This window comes from Desmodus rotundus, chromosome 6, assembly GCF_022682495.2.
Source record: "Desmodus rotundus isolate HL8 chromosome 6, HLdesRot8A.1, whole genome shotgun sequence".
Lineage (NCBI taxonomy): Eukaryota > Metazoa > Chordata > Mammalia > Chiroptera > Phyllostomidae > Desmodus > Desmodus rotundus.
Genome location: NC_071392.1, coordinates 14,676,458 through 14,695,241, shown reverse-complemented (window position 1 = coordinate 14,695,241; position 18,784 = coordinate 14,676,458). Strand labels below are relative to the sequence as shown.

Genomic DNA, 18,784 nt, shown 5'->3' with positions numbered 1-18,784 from the left:
CAAGACCTATTTCGAGCTTTTGACAAGACCCTGCGCTAGATGATGTTATAGACGTCATATTACTTCATTATTCCATTGTACGCACGGAATTGCACTCCCTTGTTGCTTGTCACTTCGCAAGGAGACCTGGTAAACTAGGGAGAGAGATCTAAGCAGGGTTTGTGGATGGCCGCCAGCAGCAACCCGTGCAGTGCGGGACTGCGTTTGCAGACAGCTTGCATCTCGCGCGGGTTTGGGCGCCGGGTGGGAGGCGCACGCGCCGTCACCGCGGTCTTCGGACGGGCCAATCCGGAGGCGAGAGGGAGGGGGCGCGGCCTGTCGGGGCGGGGCCAGCTGGTTCCTGCGGAATCCGCCTGTGCGTACTGCCGGCTCCGGGCGCGCCGCGTCGGAGCCTTTTGCTTCCCCGCGGGCCATGGAGCGGCTGACGTTGCCTCCCGGCGGCGTGGCGGCCGTGGACGACTACCTGGAGTACCGGAGGTGAGGCAGCAGCTCTGCGGAGCGGGGTCCCCCAGGGCAGTCCAGTCCCTGGTATGAGAGGAGCGCCGGGGACGCGAGCAGGGGCCGGGCGCTCGCCCGCCGGGTCCCTGCAATCCGTTCCCGGGCTGTTGGGGGAGGCTTACATTGATTTCGAGTTTCGTCTTTCTGGACCTAAATATTATACTGATACGCCATACCGTACTAACAAGTCTCTTACGAGTGTGTTTACGAGGTCTCCCGCTCCGACCCCTTCCAGGAAGAATTAGTAACTGTAGGTTCATGCAAGGGTCCAGTTGTTTTTCCTAAACGGCCATTGAAGAATTACAGATGGAATACTCGGGGCCTATAAAAGTGAGCAGACATTCAGTTTGCATGTTAGTGTAGCGGTAGGGTGAGTCGTGAACTTCCAGACGTGATCCCAATCCCAAGGAGTGGTTTTGGGAGAAAGACACCGACTGGTGGAGTTTCGGTGGTTCTGGAGCTAGTCCTCTCCTGAAACTAGGAACGCAGCCGGCCCCTTTAGCGGTGACCAAATCTGGTGCACCTGCAACGCGTTTTCTTTCTTCCGTCTCCCAAAAAAGGTTTTTGACAGTTGGGAAACTGGGTGAGTGAGAATTACTGGAGAGGAACTGGCCGGAGGATGCATTGCTGGGGGCAAAGTGTGTATAAACAGGAAGCTACGTTATCACTGTTCCCTCTGGGAAATCTGAGCCAGAGGGGTCGCTTGCATAAAAGCGGCAGCCTCAAATCACCTAGGGGTGTTCAGGCAAATGTGTTTTCTATCTGGCTGGACTCGCTTTGACTGTTTTCTGGTGTAGGTGGTAACGCCTAGAAATACCTGGGAACTCTGAGCCAGAAAAATGAGGTTGCAGAGCTTGATGGGTCAGGGCTCATCCTGGGGTCAGGTGGGTTCAGGTAACCCAGGGGTCCTGTGCTCAGAACAGCTTCCACCCAGCCCTGACCCAGGGCAGAGCTGGCTCCTTTAGCCTCCAAGTCTCCAGGGCTTTTCACTGGGACCAAGTTGCTGGGCCCTGGCCTTGACTGATAACTTAGGTATTTAGATGTTTAGATAGGTGTATTGTGGTCCTCCAGTTGTAGACTCTTGCCTGGTCAGAAAATGTTAGGACTGGGTGGAAAATTATTTTTGCAAACATGAAGAACCTGGAACGTTTAAAAGTTAGAACCTGCTATTCAAAGTGTAGCAATCATGGACCAGCTGTGCAGCATCTTCTGGGAGCTTGTTAGAAATGCAGACTCTCAGGCCCACTCTAGACCATTAATCTTGAATCTGCATTTGGACTAGATCACTAGAGGACCATAAATACAATAAAGTTTGAGCTGCACTGGGTTAGAACTTAGATATAAATGATCCCTTTCTTTAAAGACTTGATTTTAAGATCTTTTCAGTACCTGTCGGTATACTTCTTGGTAGCAAAGTGAAGTGGCTCAAAAATGATCTCAGAATAAGATGCCCCCCCCTTTTTTATTATTGTGTGTCAATTATTTAAGGAAGAAGGGTCCGATGGCTTCATAGCTTCTGAATTTGTTTTATTTATCTACCTCAGCCAAAGGCTTGAAAGCATGGGAAAAGGTATGGATTGCACAAAAAAATTATGTAGCATTCTGCAAACAACCCTTTTCATGCCTTTTAAAAGGGGATATATTCAAGGAGAAATTTCTTCAATTTTGAAGAAATACTTTTAGTTGTGGTTCCTTTTCCTTCATGGAGGCCAACTCTCAATTTCCTAAGAAATTAAGAAATATCGGCGACTTATTTTTTTCTCCTAAAATTTGGAGGTCTTCTGGAATTGAACCTTGATGCACCTGAGTACTCAGCAGGTGTGGGTCTGAGCTAGTGCAGGTCCAAGGGTGGTTGTGGGTCCCACATTAAACTCCTGGCCCGGGTGTAGGGTCAGGTGTGGACATTAGTCATACTGTCTTCACTGATTGTTTGGGGGAATGTTACTATTTTTAAAGGAGGAAAACGTTAGAATCTTTAGCAGTTTAGGCTCCAGCTTTTAATGAGAAGAATGAGCATGTTTGCTTTAGAATCAAAGGAGAAATTGAGGTGAGTATGTGGCAATTCTCCCGTGGCAAACCTTCGTCCGTAAAGTCAGATTTATGACTTCATTGACTTTCTTATTTATAATCCTCTTTTATATGGGCAGCAAAAGCTTTCTTACCATTGTGTGCAATTTTGCTACTAACATAAACCTAAAGTAAAAATTTAGAGCCATAGCAGCCTTTCCTTTGACTATATAAGTATGGTTTAATTTTAGAGCATAGTATTTTTAACCTGGAAAATAAATAATCAAGACTTAAGAGAAGTATTTCTTTGCTGTAGAATTGTGGGTGAGGACGATGGCGGGAAACTTTTTACTCCTGAAGAATATGAAGAATACAAAAGAAAAGTTTTACCTATGCGCTTACAGAACAGACTGTTTGTGAGCTGGAGGTCACCAACTGGAATAGATTGTAAACTTGTGGGCCCGGAGACGCCGTGTTTTTGTACACACAGGTAAGATGTTTTATTGCTAAGTTTTCTGGGGATCGGAGAATGTAAAACTATCGCAGAGCACATCTTCCTTCTGTAAATAACATTACTTGTGATAATTGAGAAACATTTAAAATGGGCCTTGATATTTTGCACTAGAAATTATCCAAAATGTTTTTTGCTGTAATTAAAACATTCTATTATTTCCTATTAGAACTCATTACAGTCCATTGCCTTAAGTATCTCTTCTCTTGCCATTGGTTAAAAGGATATTGGTGCCCCCGTGGCTTTGCCAGGGTCTCTCAGTTTGGCTGGGAACACAGTCTGCCTCTCCCACCACTGGACAAGGTGGTCCAGGGCGGGTTGTCAGACTGTGGAACTGCTTGAGTCGATCCACACTGACCAGGTTCTCGATCTACAAAAAGAAGCATTTCTCCTCAATTTTTCTAATCTTGCTTTATTCTTCAAGGAATGTGTCAATACCTTTCTTAAAACAAAAATACTAAGCACACAGCTTTTTATTACATATGACCCATTTCCAAGAAAAGCACATGGAGCAAAGGAAATACATATGAGGTCCCAATCCTTGCTTTTCATTCTTTTATTTTAAAAAAAATTACTGATTTGAGAGAGAGAGAGAGAGACAGAGACATTGATTTGTTCTTCCACTTACTTATGAATTTACTGGTTGATTCTTTTACGTGCCCTGACTAAGGATCAAACCCGCAATCTTGGTGTATCGGGTGGATGCTCTAAGCCAGGGGTCCCCAGCCTCTGGGCTGTGGACTGGTACTGGTCTGGGCCTGTTAGGAACTGGACCGCACAGCAGAAGGTGAGCTTGAATGTAATGTATTTCAATCATCTGGAAACCATCCCCCCCACCCCGGTCCATGGAAAACTTGTCTTCCATGGAACCAGTCCCTGGTGCTAAGAAGGTTGGGGACCACTGCTCCAACCAGCGGAGCTATGGAGCCAGGAGGAGGCCGCAGTCCTTGGTGCCTGTTGCCTGTACCTGAGGTTTGCATTTGGCAGAGTTCGTTGTGTTTTAAATTTTACGACTATCACAGGTCACAGTTGTAAAGCTCAGAAGGACAAAGCTGCTTCATGGAAAAGTCACTGAACCTATAGGTAACAACTTTTAACTTTCTGCTCCAAAGCAACCGTGAAGGAGAACCGCCCTGTCCTGATAGTTTTTGGGCCTCTTTCGTAAGACACTCTTTGTATAGTTGCTATTTACAGACATGCAGTTTGCCGGAGGTTGTTAGGCAGTTGCTAAGATGAGTAATGTTTTATATAGACTGACTTGAAGTTTATTTAGCAACTGCACCTAAAAACACTGTGGAGGGAAGGAGAAAGTTACGCTATATTTTTCAGAATTCATTCACTGTTATCAGTGAATGAAAGATATCAGTGTATCAGTTACACTGGCATCTTTCAGAATAAATTTGTGTTAGTTTCAATTTTTATTCTTGTATAAATTTAGGGCCCGTCTCTTATCTGTGTATACTTATACAATGTGGAATTAATCTTTAAAATGGGCCCAACTCAACTTTGATGAAAAAATTCTTTAGTACTGGTCAATCAGTGAGCTGTCTACAGTTTTTTTTCCCCCGTGTTATAAAAGTGAAGGATTATTATTAGGAAAATGAGGATTATATAGAAAAATAGAAAGAAGATTCACCACTCAAAGCTAGCTGCTGTTAATACATTATACTATATTCATGTAATTTTTTATTTACAAAGTTTGTTTAGTTAATTATGTGTGCATATAAATATTGAACCAGTTTTTCGTGGCAGGATCACAGAAATGTGTTTCCACATTATTAGGTAGTTATCACAGGCAAGATCTTTGAAACTGCCTGATACTGAGTTAGTCCACTGTGTGTTCCCAGAGGTGTGAGAGTGTCTTGGGGGTGTTCCAGCTGGAGTGGCAGTTTAGGGAAAGGGCAGACTCCAATTCTGCCTCTTTCCCTTGCTTTGACCAACTCTGCTTTTATCCATTTTATTTTATTTTTTTAAAAGATTTTATTTATTTATTTTTAAAGAGAGGGGAAGGGAGGGAGCAAGAGAGGGAGAGAAACATCAGTGTGTGGTTGCCTTTCGTGCGCCCCCCACTGGGGACCTGGCGCGCAACCCAGGCATTTGTCCTGACTGGAAATCCAACAGGCGACCCTTTGGTTCATAGGCTTGAGCTCAATCCACTGAGCTACACCAGCCAGGGCATATCCATTTTATATTGTATATTATGGTTCTGTAAAAGATTTTATTTTGAAGAAATAGGCTTCACTGATACAAAGTTTGAAAACCGTTGTTTTGGAATTTACTTAACCATTCCCTTGTTATTAGTATGGGGCGTGTGTGCGTGTGTGTGTGTATATGATTTTTTGGGGGGGCAATTGTAAGTACTGTTGCTAATACTATCTTTATGCACAAAGCTCTATATATGGAATTATTTTCTTAGAGTATATTTTAAAAAGTGAACTGTCTGGGTTAAAGGATGGATGGATCTATTTAATATTTAAGTGTTCTTAAAACATTAGATGGGATTGGTTCTTTTGTAACACTCTTGGCTGCATTGTGAATTGTGCATAGTTGTAAAAAAGCTTTGGTTCTCTTTGCTAAGTGAAAAATGGTATCTTGTTATTTTAGCTTCTATTTTTCAGATTTCATATTGAGAATAATAAATTTAATAGTATTTTACCGAGTATCACCTTATGAGACAGAAGCGAATAGTCTCACATTTTAAGAAAATTACTTAGTGTTTTAAAAGAGAGCTTTGGCTTTTAAAAATGTCGATAATTTATTTCGAAGTTAAAAGTTACTTTATATTAAAATAACTTACATTAACATATGTTTATTGAACTTATTTCAGTTTTAAGTAGCAAACCTATAGAAATAAATTTAAGGAGTGTACCTTAATAAAAAGAGTTTTGATAACGAGCTTATTTCATACTCCTGGGTTGTGCTTCCCTGTTAAAGAATCTGTAGTGGTTTGTATTTTAAGAGGATTGTATGACATTTCTTTGTATATTGCTGTAATAACTAAAAATAAAAATCTAAGAGTAAAGATTTCCTCTGACCAAAACAACATAGCTGCCAGAAATACTGCAGGTAGGGGAGTTTATTTTTACCTGACTAACAAGAACAAAAATAAAATAAAAAAAGAATCATTTTGCATTTAACAGAATAGGAATAGTAGTTTTTGGCATTACTTGCCTTGTGTTTTATTTCTTCCCTTCTATTTATTTTTTCTAGGTATAAACAACATAAAACTGACTTTGAAACAATTCCACAGCAGCGCCCCATCAGTCTGCCCTGCCGAGTGACGGGCTGCCGGTGCAGGGCTTACAGCTACGTCCCGCTGAACGGCGCGCAGCCCGTTCGCTGCAGGTGCAAGCACTTTGCGGATCAGCACAGTGCGTCGCCTGGCTTTGCGTGCACCGCCTGTGAGTTAGTGTTACAAACACGCCAACCGAGTGCTTGTATTTCTTTATTAAATATTTAATGTGTCTTTGTGCGAGTTTTATTCAGCTATAGAGTCAATGGGAAACAACTCAGAAGAATTTGGTGGGTAGCTTACTCTAAAATTTTTGTGTGTGTGTTAAAATTCCAAATTTTTTGTATGCTTTGCAATCATAAACCCTAATCTCATGTATTTCAAATCAGTCGAGTAGATTTTAAAATAATCACTAGATGTGATTTGTTTCAAATTTTTGAATAATGGGAGTTTTATCAACTAAATTCTTTTACAGGGGTTTTAAAAAAATAATCCTCACTTGGGGACATTTTTTTCATTGCTTTTGGGGGGAGGAAGGGAGAGAAAGAAACATTGATGCAAGAGAGAAGCAGACTGGCTGCCTCTAAGTGCGCCTGGACTGGGCCACGGACAACCCCGTAATCCAGGCATAAGCTCTGACCCAAAATCATACCCGCAACCTTTTGGTTATGGAATGATGCTCCAACCAGCTGAGCCACACTGGCCAGGGCAGTCCTTGTTGGTTTTTCCAATATTTTTTCCCAGCTACTATTCCTTACTGCTTTAGAAACTGTTAGAAATAAGAGCAGTGGCTGGGAGGGAGTTCAATGTCAGTTACAGGGGTTAGAGGCTAGTACCTGAGGGATCCAGATTCAGGTGATTTTGGCCAAGCTGAGCGCTTTTAGGGCAGGTAGCTTGTAGTACCTATATTTAAAAACATTAATTGCCTTTACACCTTGATTCAGGTTCCAAGTGTTCGGGGTTCCATAGCTGCTTCACTTGTGCTTGTGGTCAGCCTGCATATGCCCATGACACAGTAGTGGAAACTAAGCAAGAAAGACTGGCTCAAGGGAAACCAGTGGGGCGAGATGTTCCCTACGCAGCAATGGGAGGACTAACCGGCTTCAGCTCACTGGCAGAAGGCTACATGCGGTTAGATGACAGTGGGATCGGTAAGTGACGATGCGGAAATGTGAGCTTGTCATAGTGTTTCATGTGTGTTAACAGTCGTGAAGCCTCGTGCTTGTTTAGCACTCTATATTCTTCATTTTTTCCCAGAAAACATTCTCTTATTTGATTTCTGTTTTTTGAAAAAGGTTTAATTGCCACTATACAACAGGAGGTCATTACAGAATATCTAGAAATTACAAGAGATCAGTCCCTTCCCCCAAACTTGCACCCAATCCCAGTCAATAATCACATTGTTTGTAATAGCTGAATATTTCCTTTATTTGATATCATCCTATTGTATGCATTTTTTACCATTATAATGATCTCATTTTGGAAACATAGGCTATGTTCATGTGTTAATATGTACATACATGTGCAATCATATCGATAATGTGTGCTCACATGCATAGGCATATATACACATAGGTGTATATGCCCATGTGTGTATGTGTGTGTACACACATCTGCTTGCATATATGTTTTAAGCAATTTAGGGAAAAGTTTAATTGGACATAAATCATTGAACGTAACTGTATTCTGAGTGAAGTGGGATTGGGGAGAAGAATATGGTTTCTATTTCCTTTAAATACTTTTGTGTGTGGATTTTTTTTTACAAGCATGTGTTTAAAAATATTTTTCATTTCAAAAATTACATAAATATAAGTGAATACTTTCTTATTATAAAAGGTTCAAACCGTAGAAATGAAGTACAAGGCCCCTTTAAACACTGTCTTTACTTTAGGTTCTTTCCCAGAGGGTAATTTGCTGTCATCAACTGATAATAAACTTTTCTTTCTGGCATACATTTTTATATGTGTTACTTTTATGTAATGTATGTACTTTCATGTAGTATGTTTATGCATGTACAACCATACATAAACACACATGTATGTGTTTGCTTTTTTAACTTAGAAAAAATTTAGTGCTTTATTATTGTTACTCTTTTTTCAAAAAGCCTGTTAGGACACACAGGTCTACTTAATCCCTTTATAATTTTTTTTTTAAGATTTTATTTATTAATTTTAGAGAGAGGGGAAGGGAGGGAGAAAGGGGGAGAAGCATCGATGTGTGAGAGAAACATTGACAGGTTGCCTCTTGCATGGGCTTCAGCCGGGGATCAGCCCACAACCCAGGCCTGTGCCCTGACAGGGAGTCACATCTATGACCCTTCCCTCCGTGGGACGCTGTCCAGCCAACTGAGCTACTCTGGTCAGGGCTGTGTGATTCTTTGTAACTGCTGCATTGTGTTCTGCACTGTAGATATATCAGTTTAGTTAAACCATTTCCTTGTTCCTGGCATTTAGATTGCTTTCATTTTTTTTTTGCCTTTATAAACAATCCTGCCAAAAATATCCTTGAACTTGCTTCCTTGTATATCACATGAATTTGAATCTAAGGTAGATATAGAGAGGTAGAGTATTTGGGTTGAAGTGTGTGCATATGTGAAATTTTAATATATTTGGTCAGATTGCATTTTAAAAATGCTTTACTTGTTAATTCTTCCTCTAGTAATGTTTTAGTTTGCCTATTTCCTCACATTTATGCTGATCATTGATATCATTAAACATAATTTTTGCCAGCTTCATATGTGCAAATGTTACTGTTTCAGTTTAATTTTCCTGGTTAGTAAAGTGGGATGAGAATCTTCTCATATGTGTTGGCCATTTTATATTCTGTGTGTTGTCTGTTCATATACTTTGTTCATTTTTGTTTTTATCTTTTCTCATTGATTTATAAAAAGTCTTACATATTGTTTTTTTTTTCCAATCTGTCATTTGTGTTTTAGTATTTTTTTTTTTAAGTTTTTAAATTTTGGAGGCAGGACTTCTCTGCTCCAATTCTATAAACATATTTTTTCATTTTACTGTAATATGTAATTATTTTGTTTTTTTGTTTAGGTTTTTCAGACATGTGGGATTTATTTTTTGTTAAAGTGTAAGGTGGTGTAAAACTTCAGTTTTTGTCCAAACTGATGGCAAGTTATTTTCCCAAATAATTTAAAACTTTATCATATTCTGTCATACTTTCTATTGTTCCATTGGCTGATTTTTCTGTTCTGTGCCAATATTACCTATTTTTGTTATTCTTCATGGTATGTTTGATATTTGGTATTCCTCCTGTTTGTGGTTTTTTTTTTTCAAGATTGCCTTGATATATTTGTGCTTTGCTTCTAACTAATTTTACAGGTAGCTTGTTAAATTCCCTAAATAAATCCTTTTTCAATATTTATGGGTGCATGACTCTATTAGGTATATGCAGTGGTTACGGAAAACCCAAGTACCAGTGGCAAAAAGTAATGAATGCTAATGATGCTGATGATGAGCAGGAGTTACAACCTCTTTACCTCTGTTACCTCATACAACCCTCACAGCAACTCCAGTTGGGTTCTATTATTAACCTTTTTTTACATATGAGGAAACTCAGCAGAGATGTAAACATCTTGCTCTGTGCTACTCAGCCAGTAAGTGGTAGGGCTGGGTTCAACCCAGGTTGTGCTGAGCGCCTTCCTCTGCTCTTTGCTGCCTATTTCTGTGCAGCTGCCACATTGTTTTCATTACTGCAGCTTCTTAACAAATCCGTATTTATGACTTCATACTAGTATTTCAGAGTTTTTCTGACCTATTCTTACCTTTTAATTCTTTTAGAACTCTGGCATCATTTTTGAAAACATTGTATTATTACAAAACCATTCTTATTTTAGTTGATCATTGTGTGATTTAATGTGATCATTGAATAATGTTGGAAGAATTGATATTTTAAAATATCGAGTCTCTTCATTTAATTGTCTTCTCTGTAGCTAAGTAGAATTCTGAAGTTATCTTCATAAAAATCCAGCATGGTTCTTCATTCTGCTTATAGGTATTTCATCTTCTTTTGTTAAAAAAGATTTCATTTATTTTTAGAGAGAGGGGAAGGGAAGGAGAAAGAGAGGGAGAGAAACGTCAGTGTTGCCTCTCGAATGCTCCCAACCAGGGACTTAGCCCGCCACCCAGGCATGTGCCCTGACTGGGAATCGAACCAGTGACCCTTTGGTTTGCAGGCCTGCGCTGAATCCACTGAGCCACACCAGCCAGGTCATCTTCTTTTTATAGCTGGCATGCATGGGCTCTTTTACTTTCTTTATATTCTCTAGCCGATTATTGTTTGTTTATAAAAAAGCAAATGTTTTATGCTGTTTTGTTACTAGCAGCATAAAATGTACTCAGTTACTACTGTACTTAATCTTAGAGATTTAAATAAATGTTTAGTTGATTTTGCAAATAATGATATTTTTGCCTCTTCCTTTCCAATATTTATGACTCTTCTTACTCTTGACAAACCAAAATGGCTGGTATTTTCAGAACAATGCTAGGTAATAGTGGTTGTAGCTGACATCTTTGCCTTTTTTGACTTCCAGTATTTTATCACTTAAGCATCCTTACAAGGAAAGAAAACCTGCCCCTTTTGGCCCTTGAGGAAAGGTGGGGTGAGGAAAGGCGAGAGTGAAGAGAGGAAACATAAAATATTTTTGTCTTGACTTCAGATGTAGGGGAGCCTGAGGTAGAGGGACTTCTGCTCTGTTAGCCAGGTAGTGTCCCAGGCAGAGAGGAGCCCTTGCTGGAATTTGGCTCCTTTATGTTGCAGAAGGGTCCAGAATTCCCAGCTCTTAACTGAGCTGTGAGGCAGTGGGCTTGCCATGGTGTCTGTCATAGCAAGGGGCCAGGGTGACCCCAGAGCAGAGTTAGAGGTGGGTCCCCTGGGCGCCGAGGGAATCACGGAGGAGGTGGCAGACATTGCTGAGCCTGTACTCCAGTGAGAGTGAGGGTGAGGCTACCAGGCCCTGCAAAGCTGGGAGAGTAACTTTCCACATAGGCGAGCCTTGAGCTTTTGAGATCTGTAGTGCACTCAGCAACCAGAGGACAGCACCGGGAGCTGGCTGGCCCTGAGCTCCCCTCCTAGGTTCCCGCAGACGCGTGAGAAAGGAGGGGGGCGGTGGGGAGAGTCTGAAAGACTGAGCAATTGCCTCACTGTTTACATTATAAGAAAGAAAGAAAGGATGAACTTTTAAAACCCAGTAGGACTGAAAGTTTATTTTCTTTCCCTCTACGTGCAGGATGTGGGGGAGGTGGTGGCTTGTGAAGAAGATAGAGCACTTACAAGTACATTTTCTCTGTGCTTCCTTCCTTTTGGTTAGCAAATAATTATTTAGCAGTTGGGCTTTGTAGTTTGTAGTGTGGATGTTTCCTCATTTCGTTGAAGAAGGTCTCTTTGTTTTTCATACTTTGTTTTTAGTTGTTTTCCCAGTGAGGAATAGAGTAAATTTATACTTATTCTGCCCTCTTAAACTAGAGATTCTTTTATCAGAAATGTTTTGTTTTTTATAGTGTTTTATAACTATGTTAATGTTCTGTTCTCTTTGCTGACACATGATTACATTTGTACATATATATTTCTTTTCTGTGAAAAAGTTCTCTGAGAAATACAAAAATACATTTGTTTACCCATTTTCCTTCACTTATATGGCTGGTAAAAATCTGAGTAAAACTTTCCTTATTACAGAAAGGATTTTTCTAATGATTCTGATGAGTTTCAACTTTATTTCACTTTTGAAATAACTTCTTTGCGTTGTCACAAATAGAGATTTAACTTTCATTCTTCATGTATTTTGTTACCAGGTGCACCTTCAGCTGAATTTTTAGACTCTCCAGGTACAGCCTTGGACCACCCATTTCTAAAAGCATTTCAAGCATCATCTAGTTCTTCTCCAGACACACGAACAGATGGTAATGAAATGAAATGGAGAAATATGTTTGGATGTGGAAAATAAGAATATAGATTGATTCATTGATGGCTCTTGTTTTTTCCAGTATTACCACAATTGGATTATCATTTTATGAGTATTTTATATTGGCCAGGCAGTGAGAAACAGCAAGAAACCTTATTTTTTATTGGGAAAAATTGCCATGTCTGAGAATTATGAGGATTCAGATAATACAATAATCTGAAGTTTTAAAACCTTATTTTAGTACATTATTGCTTTGATGTCTGAACAAGAGCCCTTTAGTGGATTGGTTGCCTTGATCCTTGAGGTTCTCCCAGAGAGGATGTAATCCAGTGATAATTACAGGTTAGCAAGGTTTTATCATTTACTAGTTATACATTTAAAATGAATAATACTGCATTTCCTTTCTTGAAAGCAAGAATAAAAATATTGAAGAAGGAATTTGTATGATTTATTAGATATTTAATATTTAAAAATATTTTAAAATGAGAATTTCCTTTGATTTATTATTTTCATACAACCTTTTCATGTCCCCTGCTTTCTCCACAAGAGATTTTAGGGCTGCCTCTGACAAAAACAGCACACAGTGAAGTGTGATGAAATAGAGATGGGAGATCAAAACCAAGGAAAGGGACACAATTCTGCCCACGTTCCCGGTGGTTGTAATTGCTGCATTAGGCCTCAGTTTTGACTGAGTGTAGCGGCAGCCAGGGCACAAAGGAAGATGCGATCAGTTTAACACTGTTCATTATTAGAGACGAGGAAACATGAATTCCTCTGTGCTAACAAAAGTTACGCCAGTGCTGGGTAACGGTTTTAGTTTTTATTTATTTAAAAAAATCTTTACTGTATTTTTTTCCATTACTACTTAGTCCCCTTATCACCACACGGTTGTCCATATCCATGAATCCTTCTTGCATTTTACCTTTTTGCCACACACACGAAGTGCTGGGGTTTTAGAGGCGCCTATACAGTGACCCTCAATGCGGCAGTGGCCCAAGGTTCCTAGAAACTGTATTTCAGCAAATGCAGCTCATTTCTAATAGTCACCTTTGAGAAAAGTGGCAATGTGCCCTCTTGCCAGATAAATGAAATTTTGTCATGGAGATGCACCTCACTGCAGGTGATCCTGTAAGAGGCTTTGCCCCGGCGGTCAGTGCCACAGGAGTGAGGGAACAGCCCGAGTCTTCAGATGCGTGGATAGATAGCACCTGTTCCGAGCAATTTTTCTTATTCCCTCAAGAAGGCTTCTGTGAGAGAGTTGACAGAGTTACATGATTTTTGTGTTGCTCGTTGAGGGTAAGTTCATGTGTTTAAAAAGCAAGAACAGGTGTTCAGGTTGATCCTCTATTTTGGCTACAGAGGGACCCAACCAGGACATCCACCTGAAATGAAGGTGAACTTTTCCATGGAACTAGGCTCTTGGTTTACCTGTAACTGAAGCCAGATTTTCCTTCCGACGCAATTTAGAATTCCTTTCAGCATGTGAACTAGTGCTTGATTGGTTTTTAAAAAAATTTTTTTAAAAAGATTTTATTTATTTTTTTAGAGAAGGGAAGGGAGAGAGAAAGAGAGGGAGAGAAACATCAACATGTGGTTGCATCTCGTGTGCCCCCTACTGGGGACCTGGCCTGCAACACAGGCATGTGCCTTCAACAGAGGGTCGAACCAGTGACCCTTTGATTTGCAGGCCTGCACTCAACCACTGAGCCACACCAGCCAGGGCTAGTTTAAAAAAGTGAATACCATGGAAAATTTTAAACCAAGAAGAATCATCATCGTGGTTGCCTGCACACCCTGTCTGAGTCTGTTCAGGTGGCTGTGCTGGTTACACTCAACAGAAATCTATTTCTTGCAGTAGTGGAGGTGGAGAAGTCTGAGATCAAGGCCCCGGCCGGGTTGTGTTCTAGAGAAGGCCCTCTTTCTGATTGCAGCTGCGCCGTCTCGTTGTGTCTTCACATGGCGGGAGGGCTAAGAGATCTCTGTGGGGTCTCCTTTATGAGAATACTAATTCCATTCAGGAGGGCTCCCTCCTCATGACCTAAGTATCTCCCAAAGGCCCTACCTCCTAAGACAATGGGCATTAGGATTTCAACATATGAAATTCTTTTTTGGGGGGACATTCAGACCATGGCATTTCTATAATTACCTATGTAATTATATTCTGTATTATCTGTTAGAGGGGTACATGCATTTCTAGGTTAGCTATGAAGTGTAAGATGTAATTAAACAAAGCCAAGTGTATTCTTCTATGAAATGGCTATGTTGTGTTATTTAATATGAACCAGTCGAATATTTGCAGAATGTTTGCCAATGAAAATTAGTTTTGTCTCATGATGCTCAGCTTTCTAAAAAAAGAATTAGGTGGTAGGATCAATTCTCCATTCACACTGTTTCAGGTTTGAAAAATGAAAATATCACTAGGTAGGAGGAAAGTTTTCTTCCGTTTTTTATCCCAGGAAAATTTATAATTTTAGAAATACATTACTTAGAATTGTTTTTTCCCCTCTATTAGTAGGTACAAGTAGTCAAGTGTCCTCGTTAAGGAGACCTGAAGAGGACGATATGGCGTTCTTTGAAAGACGGTACCAGGAAAGGGTAAGTCTGTGGAGAAATCTGCTCACATTAAGCATTTACTCGTAACAAAGACACTGTGGGACAATTATATATTCGTCGTGGATTGTTATTAAAAGTAATTTATGAAGTCTTTACCTGTAGCTGGTGTTAGACTTGGGGCTTATTTATGATTAGAGAGAAACAGGACTAACGAATAATATGATAATACACTGGTTAATTTATGGAAGTCATTAAGATTGACTGAATATACAAATAAAATGGTCAGTAATATCCTTCAGCAGATTTGTAAGTTATATATATCTTGAATTCATATGTAGGAGTTCTTTTTAGAAACTTCTAGGTATATTCATACCAAAGTTAAAATTACTCAATAGACTTGAAGTAACAGAACACTAACCATGGAAGCATTTTAACACTTTCTAGGGCTCAGCAACTGCAGTACTGAAGTGCCCCCGGATTTCAGTAATGATAATGTCTAGCAGCTCTCTACCACACTGCCGCTCTCTAGGGATACGTGTAGTGTTTTATTCTGCTTTGTGTTTTCACCAGAACTAAGTGTAGTGCCTTGTACGTAATATGTTTTCAATAAATACTTATGGAAAAAAATAAACATATAACTGAGATTGCTTTCATACATGTTACTCACATTTGATGTGTTTCATGCAGTGCTCATATTTGAGAGTTTTGTTTTTGTTTATAGTTGATGAAAGGATGTTGGCTTAATAAGGCATGGGGGATGTTATCCAGCACATTCCCCAAAGTGCTTTCTTTAGGATTATTTTATAGTTGGTTTGTGGGCATTTGTTCTTTTTCCAACTAGGTAATAAGTTCTATGAAAGAAAAGATAATCTTGTCACTTTTCGTCACGTCCTCTACAACTCTTAGACAAGAGCTTGTTGAGTCACTGAAGGTGTGGGGAAAAGGAGACTGTTAAATAAATTCACCATCTAAGAGCAGAGGAAGTGAGTAGGGGACAGAGACAGGCTTGGTTTTTGTGATGAAGAATTTTGAAGTAGAGGGGAGAGTCCTCGTATGATCTAAGGCAGAGCTAGGAAATAGAACTTGCTGCAGTGATACGTTGTAGCCATGACTCTGTAAGTCTAAATTAAACAAATTACAATTTATTTCCTCAGTCAGGCTAGCCCCATCCAGGGGCTCAGCAGCCACATGTGGGTAGCGGCTGCCTTGTTGGACAGCGTGGAATGAATGCTGTTTTGGAAAGCGCTGGTCGAAGGGAGAGATGGTGGTAGGATCTCTGGAAGCTGAGATGGTCAGAGTGAGAACAGAAAAGGTTGTTTTTGCAGCATTGTTAAGGATAAACTTTTAATCAAATCAATCTCTGTTCTTAGAACACACACAGTTACAGCCGAATTTTAGTTTTTCCTCATAGGCTTATGAGGAACAGGGTTCTAGAACTTCTTCCTTCCCTCCTCTGGAAGCCCAGGCAGTGTTGGCTGCCTTGAAAACATGCCAGTGGAATTTGCTTGTGGGAAGATAATGGAGGGAGTTCTTATCTGTGGCTGTTTTAGACGATACACCTGGCCCACCCAGACTGCTAATTATAACCAGACCTAGAATTTATGGATTTACGAGATGTAGTTTATAATTCTCTGCTGTGTATGATTTATGGATTTGTGAGATACAGCTTACAAACTCTCTAGCCTGTGTGATTAACAGAGTATAAAAACTAAGAAGCGCAAACCTAAACTGCTGAGCTGACACGCACCATACACATTGTTAGTGCTCTTCTGTTATTCCCAAAACCGAGGCGTGCACCACTGAGGGAAAAGGGGTGATCAGGAAATGGAATCTTACGGGTTCCGAGTCTTTACGAAGCAACGTTTTGCTAGTACAGATGTACCTGGGAGGGAGATGTGGGTTGGTTTTCCAGACCACCACAAGAAAGTGAGTATAGCAATAAAGTGAGTAGTAATCTTTTTGCTGGTGGAGGGCTTGCCTTTATTTCGTAAAAAATGCAAGACCTGTGAAGTGCAGTAAAACCAGGTGTGCCTGTATCTCAAATGAGCAAACTCTTCCTTGACTTTTGTTTGTTCAGCATCTTTGTCCTTTCTTGATGTTGCTGTAAGTTTAACGCTTGGGCCTAAATGAGAGGGGAAAGGAGGCTAGCATTTGTTTAGTGCTTATTAAGTATGTTAATCTTTATAGACATGATCTTATTTACACCTTTAGAACCACCTTGAAATGTACCTATTAGTATGACTTTTTTTATACACATGAGAAAATTGTTGGTTGAATAACTTGTCTCAAGTAGTTAATGAGTGAGAGAGGTAGGGTTCAAATACTCTTCTGTCTGACTCCAATGCCTATAATCTTTGCCTTTGAATAGGGTGCACTTTGGGGGTCCCTCAGACGACCTGTTGACTGATGCAGCATGCAAGAGTGATATGAGTGAATGATTTCTTTTTTTTTAAGAAGATTTTATTTATTTACTTTTAGAGAGGGGAAGGGAGGGAGAGAAATATCCTCTCACTTGACCTTTACTGGGGACCTGGCCTGCAACCCAAGCATGTGCTGACCGGGAATTGAACCAGTGACCCTTTGACCAGGAATTGAACTGGCACCCCTTTGGTTTGCAGGTGGACACTCAATCCACTGAGCCACACCAGCCAGGGCAAGTGTGTGATTTCTAAATGAGGTTCTCAATCAACTCGAAGAGGAGAGAGAAGAAAAAATGGGGATGAGACAGAGATAAGAGTCATACAATTTTATAATTAGGAAGTTATTTATAATTTGATGGACTTGGTAGCATGGCTTTACCAGGGCCCTTCTGGTTTTTTTAGATTATTCCTGTCACCTTAGAGGGTAGGAGGCCCTGCCTCCACCTTCCATGCCCCACGTTTTCTGGGCCTTTCTCTGGTGGGATAAGGCAGTAGTGCTGCCTCTGTGAACTGGTATGTGAGAGTGTGAGCAGTAATGAGTGAGAGGCAGGTGGGCTTATGTTTTCTGTTTGTATTTCTCTTGCCGCTCCCCCTGTCCCCACTGCCCCCATGGAAAGGGTTATGTGTTTCTAAAAGATCAGAAGGCTGCTGCTGAGGGTATGCAACTTTCTTTGCCGCAGTTACAGTGGAGGACACACTTCAGGAAGGTAACTATAGAAACCAGAATTACAGGAAACTGCCCTCACAGCAGTCACATTCCAGAGATAATCCGGCTGGTGTAGTGTATTCTGTAGCCCCGTAAGTGAATGTGTTTAGGCTGATGTCAGGTTAGGTATTTCAGCTTAAAAAAAAATTAGTGGCAATTAAAATTATTTTTATTCCCTTTCTCCAAACAAAGATTCATTATATGTTATTTTTATTAAAATGCTTCTATGAAGTTGAATTCAAACCATATTATAAAAATGCAATTAGGTTCCTTCAACTCTCAGATTTTGGCTTTAGTATTTAGCACCGTAACAACTGCTAAGTAACTGTGAAGTGGCTGTGGTAAATAAAACGTGAATTCAGATGAGGTATGTGCAGCCTTTTTTCCTTCAGACTATTTCACAATCTGTTATCTCAATATATTTTAAATTTACAGATAAAAATGGAGAAGGCTGCTAAGCATACAGGGAAAGTACCATTGCCACCAAATACAAAACCTACGTGAAGACTACTGAGGAAATTACAACCATCATCCAAATACATCTCTTTAGCGTTTATTTAAACATAATAATGTAGTTTATTTTCTCTCAAATTATTTACTTCTTTTAGTGTACAAAAATGTCTTTTTGGATGTTTCCTTAATTTAAATGTGATATACCTTGTATTTTATCAAAATTCATGATTTACTACTTTGTATATACTTTTTTACCTCTCCTAACCAATGAGGTTATTTTCATATTAGTCAAAAGTACAGTAAATATCTTTGGTCTACCATAATTTAACTCTTCCCAAGCTATTTAAAATATTAAAAATGTAATTGATGCTTTTGAATAAACATATAAGGGCCGATGTTTCATTCAAAAAAGTAAGTTAAAATCCTTAATTTTTTATGTTTTAAACTTTGTAATGTTGATTTGTTTTTAAATAAAAAACTTTTAAAATTA

At 39.8% G+C, this 18,784-nt stretch overlaps 1 protein-coding gene across 2 annotated transcripts; it reads left to right on the top strand.

Annotated features, from left to right (window-relative positions):
• Window positions 1-350: 350 nt before the first annotated feature.
• Window positions 351-18,784, top strand: FAM221A (family with sequence similarity 221 member A). Of its 2 annotated transcripts, none has more exons than XM_053926791.1 (7): window positions 351-477; window positions 2,822-2,995; window positions 6,227-6,417; window positions 7,193-7,399; window positions 12,053-12,160; window positions 14,675-14,757; window positions 18,277-18,784. In XM_053926791.1, the coding sequence occupies exons 1-7, from the start codon at window positions 413-415 to the stop codon at window positions 18,343-18,345; spliced, it is 897 nt and encodes a 298-aa protein (XP_053782766.1). In that variant the 5' UTR covers window positions 351-412; the 3' UTR covers window positions 18,346-18,784. The 2 variants fall into 2 exon arrangements, with proteins under 2 accessions (XP_053782766.1, XP_053782765.1); XM_053926790.2 differs by lacking the exon at window positions 18,277-18,784 and adding an exon at window positions 15,160-18,251.